Source organism: Myotis brandtii, unplaced genomic scaffold, assembly GCF_000412655.1.
Source record: "Myotis brandtii unplaced genomic scaffold, ASM41265v1 scaffold1464, whole genome shotgun sequence".
In the NCBI taxonomy this organism is placed as follows: domain Eukaryota; kingdom Metazoa; phylum Chordata; class Mammalia; order Chiroptera; family Vespertilionidae; genus Myotis; species Myotis brandtii.
In genome coordinates this window covers 511,670-519,668 of record NW_005355263.1, presented here as the reverse complement: position 1 = coordinate 519,668, position 7,999 = coordinate 511,670, and the positions used below count along the sequence as shown (strand labels likewise).

The following is a 7,999-nucleotide window of genomic DNA, read 5'->3' as shown; positions in this document are numbered from 1 at the left end:
GGTTTGTTTACCTTCTTATTTGCAACATAGTATATAGTTGCTTAGACTTGCAGCTGAGAGGCTGGCAAGTGAGGCGGCGAACGTTGGAGTCTGCAGCAAGCAAGCCTCGTGCTCGCTTCAGTGCCTGGCTGCCGGCCGCCATCTTGGCTGACAGTTAATTTGCATATACTCACTGATTAGCCAATGAAAAGGGTAGCGGTCGTACACCAATTACCATGTTTCTCTTTTATTAGTGTAGATTGTGTTAAACCTATATATCATTTTGAGGAGAACTTGTACCTTTACTATGATTCATCGTCCAATTTATGAACACGGTATATCTCTCCATTTATTTAGGTCTTCTTGGGTTTATTTCATCTGTGTTTTGTGGTCTTCAGCATGCAAGCAAAAATAGTTACATGTTTTGTTAAATTTACACCTAAGTATTTTGAGAGTTTTTCAGCAATTGTAAATGGCACTGTATTTTTTTAAAAATATATCTTTATTGATTTCAGGGAGGAAGGGAGAAGGAGAGAGAGATAGGGACATCAATGATGAAAGAGAATCATTGATCAGCTGCCTTCTGCACGATTGGGGATTGAGCCTTCAACCTGGGCATATGGTATGCCCTGACTGAGAATCGAACTATGACCTCCTGGTTCATAGGTCGATGCTCTACTACTGAGCCACCTCAGCCAGGTGGCACTGTATTTTTATTTTTATTTTTTTTGTTCACATGCTCATTTCTAATATATAGAAATAAAATTGATTTTTGCATGTTTATCTTTTATTCTGCAACTTTGCTAACTCTCTTATTAGTTCTAGCAGGGGGTTTTTTGTTGTTGTTTTTAAAGATTCCTTGAGATTTTCTATGAAAACAGTATGTTATTTGCAAATAGGAATAGCTTGATTTCTTCCTTTCTGATGTTTATGCCTTTTATTTCACTTTGTCTTATTGCACTGGTTAGAAGTTCCTGCACTGTGTGGAATAATATTGTTCAGAGTAGCTATCTTGTTCCCACACAGGGGAGAGCATTCAGTCTTGCATTATAAAGTATAATGTTTGTTGTAGGGTTTTTTTACATGCTGTTTATCAATTTCAATTCTCTTAAGTTTGTTGTTTTATTTCCTACAATATGATCTATATTGGTATATGTTCCATAACTCTTGAAAAGAATGTGTATTCTACTCTTGAGTGGAGTGTTCTACAAAATGTTGATCAGATCCTGTTGGTTACTGTTGTCACTCAGTTTTTCTATATATCCTTGCTGATTTTCTGTCTAGTCATTCTCTCAATTTCTGAGAGGACTGTTGAAGTTTGCAACTTAATCATAAGTTTGTTTATTTCTTCTTTCATTTCTATCAGTTTTTTTTGTTTGTTTTTTGCTTCTCATATTTTGTAGATCTGTTGTTTGGTGCATATGCATTTAAGATTGCTATGTCATCTTGGCAAATTCACCCTTTGTCATTATATAATGTCCTCTTTCTCTGGTCATTTTATTTACTTTGAAGTCTACTTTTTTTTAAGTCTACTTTACCAGATATTAATATATCTGGTCCTGCTTTCTTTTGATCAATATTTGCATGTTATATTTTTTTTCTTCATTTTGCTTTCAACTTGCCTATATTGTTATATTTGAGGTAAGTTTCTTGTAATCAGTATATAGTTAGTTCATCTCTTTTAATCCATTCTGTCAATCTCTGCCTTTAAATTGGTGTGGTTATTAGACCATTTACATTATTATAATTATAGATATGTTGGGGTTTAAATCCACCATATTATTTTATTCGTTTTTTTCTGTTTGTTTGCTGTGTTTTGTTTCTCTATTTTCTCTTCCCTAATTTCCTGTGGGTTACTTGTTCAAGTATTTACAATTTGTTCATATTTACAATTTTATTTTATTTATTCTTTCTGTTTTTGAGTGTATCTTTCTAAAGCTTTTTTAGTGGTTGCTAAAACTATTAGTGTGGATGTTATCTTGTTACCATTGGCCAGTATGAGAAGTCCTGACTTTACTAGGACTCTGATAATATCCTAATGGGGAGTGAGAGGTGCATTTCATTACTGCCAGGAGGAGGTGGAAGTCCAGGCTCACCATGTGGTCTCCATTAATACTACAGCAGTGGTGGTGGTGATGAGAGGAGGGAACAAGGGTTTGTTACCACTCTTCAGGGATATAAATCCCTCCAGGGGTCCATTCCCACTTGGTAGGCAGTGGAGGAGGAGTTAGAGAGTCTCATTACAGCCTTGCAAGGGTGAAAACCTAGGCTCCCCACTCAGCCTTTGCTGGAGGGGACTAGGCCACAGTTTTGTGTGGTGTTGGCTGGAGTCTAAAAGTTTTCAGTCTTACTAGGCTGCCCCTTTTCCTGGTTATTTTGTTGAATAGAGAAGATATTTATTGGGGCCTTTTTCGTCTGGTCCCAAATTGGCATTTTCAAGTTGATGCTTCTTAAGATCCAAGTCTGAGATAATGAGGCGAAAAGAAACCCAAGGAGCTCACCTTTATGTTATTCATTGGGCGCCAGAATCCCTCGCCAGTCTGCCTTCTTCTCTCTACCTTTCAGAGACTTCTTATGTTTGTTTCATATATAAGGCTCAGGATTTTTAGCTGTACTTAGCAGGAGGAATAAGGAAAAATATGATTACTAATACTTTCTCCCCAAAGGGAAAAATTCTATAAATACTTTTAATACAAATTTAATCACTCATTGAAAATCCCCTGTTAATTCTCTACCTGCCCACTGCTCACTCACATCTATTTGCAGCTTTTTCACATTGTGTGTCCCTCAAACCTGATTGATTACCATCTGTGAATTTTTTTTTTGAAAATTTTATTTTGTTTTTAATTTTTTGGGTAGAATTCTTTTTCATGCTACAGAGTTGAAAGTATGTGTATAAATCAGGGTTCTCCAGAAAAAAACAGAACCAATTGGGGAGGAGTTGTTGTGTGACTAAATTAATAGTGCCTGGCAGATAATAGTACTATATATATATACATACACACACACACACACATACACACATACATACATATACATACATACACATACACACACACACATGTATATAGCTAGATATAGATATAAAGTAAGGTTTTGGCTCATGCAATTATGGAGGCTGACAAGTCTCAGTATCTGCAAGATGAACTGGCAAGCTGGAGACCAGGAGAGCCTATGGTTTAGTTCCAGTCTAGGGTCTGACATGCTCCAGATGCAGGAAGAGCCCATGTTCAGTTCAAGTCCAAAGGCAGATAATATTCTCTTACTCAGAGGAGGGCTAGCCTATTCAAGTCCTTCATCTGGTTGGATATCTGAGACCACCCACATTAGGGAGGGCAATCTGTTTTATTCAGTATACCCATTCAAATATTACTTCATTGAGAAACACCCTCATAGAAATACCGAGAATAATGTTTAACCAAATATGTATTCACCTTGTGGCTCAATCAAGTTGACACAAAATTAATCATTATGGTATGCAAACTTTAAATGCTTGTACTACCAGATGGGTTAATTTGGACCTAAATCTGAATTCCGACCAAGGTTTGCTCATAAATTCATATTTTGAGCTGACTGAGATATACAGGGAAACTCAAAAGGAATGAGTAAAACCTTTCAAAGTTTCCAAATGTCTCTGTAAAGCAACTGCTATAATCTGGAAGGCTGTATGGCATTAAGGAAAGTAAGAAACTTAGGGTTGCCATGTTTCTTCAAGAGAACTTTATAAACAGGAAAAGCATTAAAACTTTTATTTTTCCTGATTCTTAGAGTAAAAATTTCTCTTTTCCATTATTGAAATATTTTAAAAATTCAAAATAAGAATTTCTCATAACCTATAATCCCCTCTAAGTAGCAGTAGCTTTTTAAAATCTAAACATGAGGAGAGTAATATCTGTAAAATCATTGTGAGTGTGTGTTCCATCATTAAACATCCTCTAATGTTAGACATCTGGATAATCTTCCATGTTGCAGCGTTTTAAATAAGACTGCCATCTTGGTGCTGAAATCTCCTGCTTCATTTTGGGTCATTTCCTTAACTGCATCTTCCTAGAGGTGGAATTGCTAAATCAAGGGATAGACCCTTCTAGGAAGGTTGTATACCAAGATTGTACTAGCAGTCATAGCAATTGGGGGGAGGGTAAGAGGCTTTTCTGATTTTTAAACTTTATATTTTTCAGAAGCATCAGATGGTGAAGGAGGGGGAGACGTAGAAATGATGCAACAAGAGACAGCTCCAGTTCCTGTCCCGTCGAAGAAAACCAAACAGGTGACAGTCACTATGGGGAAGTCACAGCTGTTGGATTCTGCAGTCATTCTTCTCTACCCTGTACAGTGTTCCCTGTGCCCTAGCAGCAGCTGTTGGCCAGATTTCAGGGAAGCTTTTACCTTCTCTGCTTTGAAAGAGCCATGCTTCATTAATTATCAAGAAGCAAGGCCTATTTTTCCCCCTAATATTTTTTTATATATAAATGTATTTTACAATAATGGTATCGTAGATTTCTGCATTACATTTTCCAGTCTTCTTGTTTTAGGTACAGTTCCTAAAAGGAGACAGATTTCATTAAGATATTCAAGCTTTTCCCCCACCAACACGATTGCAGCACCATGCTATGCTGCCAGCAGGCTCCAGGGCCACATGTTACCCAGCATTATGGTCCGTTGTATGAATTCTTATCACAGTGTTTGCTGCCTTCAGAGTAGACATTTGGTAAACTCAGTGGACATTTGATAAACTTTGTTTCCTGGGCCTATGACCTTTTGTTTCTTTTTGTAATCTTCACACTGCCAACTCACATCCATTTGCAGCTTTTTCATATTATGTGTCCCTCAAACCTGATTGATTATCATGTGTGGTGGTGTTTTTTGAAAATTTTATTTTGTTTTTAATTTTTTTAAATTACACTTGACATATAATATCATATTAGTTTGAGGTGTACAGCCCCATTTTTAACATTTATATAGTTTATAAAGTGATCACCCCAATAAATCTATTACCCATCTGATATCATATATAGTTATTACAATATTAATATTTCCTATGCTGTACTTTATATCCCCATGACTATTCTCTAACTACCAATTTGTACTACTTCTTCTCTTTTTTTTTTTAATCCTCATCCAAGGAGTGAGGATGTTTTTCAACTGATTTTTTAGAGTGTGGAAGGGAAGAGAGAGGAGAGAGAAACATTGATATGACAGAGACACATGGATTGGTTGCCTCGCACACCCACCCCAATCAGGGGTAGGGTTTGAGACCTGCAACTCAGGTATGTGCCCTTGACCAGGAATCAAACCCAAGACCTTTCGTGAGAAGTCCAACTCCACTGAGAAACACCAGCCAGGGCCATTCTTCTTAATCCCTTCACCTTTTCCACCCAGCCCCCCAACATCCTTCTCATCTGGCAACCATAAAATATTTTCTGTATCTATGAGTCTGTTTCTGTTCTGCTTGTTCATTTATTTTGTTTTTCAGATTCTACATGTAAGGGAAGGTCATATGGCATTTGTGTTTCTCTGTCTGACTTAATTTCACTCAGCACAATACGCTCTAGACCAGGGGTGGGCAAACTTTTTGACTCGAGGGCCACAATGGGTTCTTAAACTGGACCGGAGGGCTGGAACAAAAGCATGGATGGAGTGTTTGTGTGAACTAATATAAATTCAAAGTAAACATCATTACATAAAAGGGTACGGTCTTTTTTTTTTTTTTAGTTTTATTCATTTCAAACGGGCCGGATCTGGCCCGCGGGCCGTAGTTTGCCCACGGCTGCTCTAAATCCATGCATGTTGTTGCAGATGGCAAGATTTCATTCCATTTTTTTAAATCCATTCTTTTTTATGGCTGAATCATATTCCATTGTATATATGTACCACTTCTTTTCTTTTAATTGAATTTATTGGGGTGACATTGCATCACAAAGCCATACAGGTTTCAAGGGTACAACTCAATAAAACATCATCTGCACGCTGCATCATGCCTCCATTGCCCCACAGAAAGTCCCTTTCCATCCCCATTCTTTCCCACTTTGCCCACCTCTTCCTATCCATACTCCCTTTCCCTCTGGTTATCACTACTTTTTGTGTTATATATACATTTGGGGGAGAGGAGGGCTTAATCCCTTCACCTTCTTTCATCCAATACCCTAACATTCCTCCCCTCTGACAGCTGCCAGTCTGTTCCGTGTATCCATGCCTTGGTTTCTATTTTGTCAGTTTAATTATTTTTCATTAGATTCCACTTATAAGTGAGATAATATGGTATTTGTCTTTCTCTGACTGGCTTATTTCACTTAGCATTATAATCTCCAGGTCTATCCATGCTGTCACAAAGGTAACATTTTCTTTTTTCTTTTTTTATGGCCAAGTAGAATTCCATTGTACAAATGCACCACAGCTTTTTTGTCCACTCATCTACTGATGGGCACTTGGGTTCTTTCCAGATCTTGGCTCTTGTAAACAATGCTGCTGCAAACATAGGGGTGCATATATTCTTTCTGATTGGTATTTTGGGATTAATAGTATATATTCCCAGAAGTGGAATCACTGGGTCAAAAGGCAGATTCATTTTTAATTTTTTGAGGAAACTCCATACTGTTTTCCAGAATGGCTGCACCAGTCTGCATGCCCACCAACAGTGCATGAGGGTTCTCTTTTCTCCACTTCATTGCCAGCATTTGTTGGTTAATTTATCGATGATAGCCACTTTGACAGGCGTGAGGTGATATCTCAGTGTGTGTGTGTGTGTGTGTGTGTGTGTGTGTGTGTGTGTGTGTGTTTAATCTTTATTGTGAAAGTATTACATATGTCCCCCCCCTCATTGACCCCTTCTAGCCCACCCCACCTCCCCACCCCAAGCCATTGTATTTATGCACCCCTTCTTTTTTATCCAGTCATCTATTGGTGGACAGTTAGGTTGCTTCCATATCCTGGCTATTGTAAATAATGCTGCAATAAATATATGGATGCATATATCTTTTCAATTTTCATATTTTGGGTTTCTTTGGATAACTCTACCTAGAAGTAGAGTTGCTAGGTCCTTATTTGTCTCTTGTTGTAGCCTTTGGTAAAGTGTATTTTGTCTCGTATTAGTATTGCTGCCTTAGCTTTGTTTGTTTGTTTCCATTTTCATGAAATATCTTTTTCCTGGGCTGGGGGTTCTGGTGTGGGTCTAGGACCCCTGGCTTCTCTGGGGGACCTCTGCAGCTAAAATATTTTTAACTGCCTCACATAGGTGTGGGACCAGCCTGTTGGCATCTCTGCCTCTCCTACCAGTCTCAGTGGCTTCTTCTTTATATCCTTAGTTCTATAGGACTTCCGTTCAGCTAGATTTCAAGGGGTTCTGAATTATGGTTGTTCTATAGTTTGGTTGTGTTATGCCCAGATTTCAAGATTCCCAAGAGCCCACCAGGGAGCCCGCCAGGCCGATGCAAAAGCAAAGAGTCCTTTATTTCAAACCTGGGCTTGGCTCCCCTACCCTCCTTACTGACACAGCAGCAAGTGGCAGAGAGAGAGAAGCCTGATGGGACCAGGAGTTTTATAGGGGGGTGGAGTAAGGGCGGGAGAGGGGACTGTGGGCCCCGCCGATTGGCCAGGCGCAAGTCGGTGTCTCATTACACAGGATGTGGTCATAGTGATGGCGTGCACTTCCCTTGATTATCATCGGGTAGTCCAGAGAAATCCTGGGTGTGGCTAGCAGAGGCTTCTTCCGGGAAGAAGCCTTTGCCGAGCACATGGCCCTGCCCAAAAATGGAGGACCCAGGGTAAGATGGAGGGCGCAGTCCCCGCCCCTTCACTGAGAATGCAGGGAAGGGCGGGGCCGCGTGTCCGCAGGTTTGAGATCTCGCCCTTTCACTGAACACGGAGGAAGTCTTCGCCGTCCCGGCGGGGGAGTCGTTCTGTGTTGGCTCTGGAGGCCTCCCTCCGCTTTCCTGGAGTGCTCTGGGTCTGGATGTCGGGGGATCCCCACGCACCCCGGCCGCCTGCCAGGACTGGAAGGAGGCCCCTCAGCCACTGGGGGGCT

General features: G+C 39.7%; 1 protein-coding gene across 3 annotated transcripts in view; it reads left to right on the top strand.

The window, feature by feature from the left end:
- Positions 1-7,999, top strand: part of CMSS1 (cms1 ribosomal small subunit homolog (yeast)) — a 387,195-nt gene that overhangs the window by 346,421 nt on the left and 32,775 nt on the right. For all 3 annotated transcript variants that reach the window (XM_005861239.2, XM_005861240.2, XM_005861241.2), the window contains exon 2: positions 4,158-4,246. In XM_005861239.2, coding sequence (XP_005861301.1) covers positions 4,158-4,246 — 89 coding nt within the window. The remainder of the gene's footprint in view (positions 1-4,157; positions 4,247-7,999) is intronic.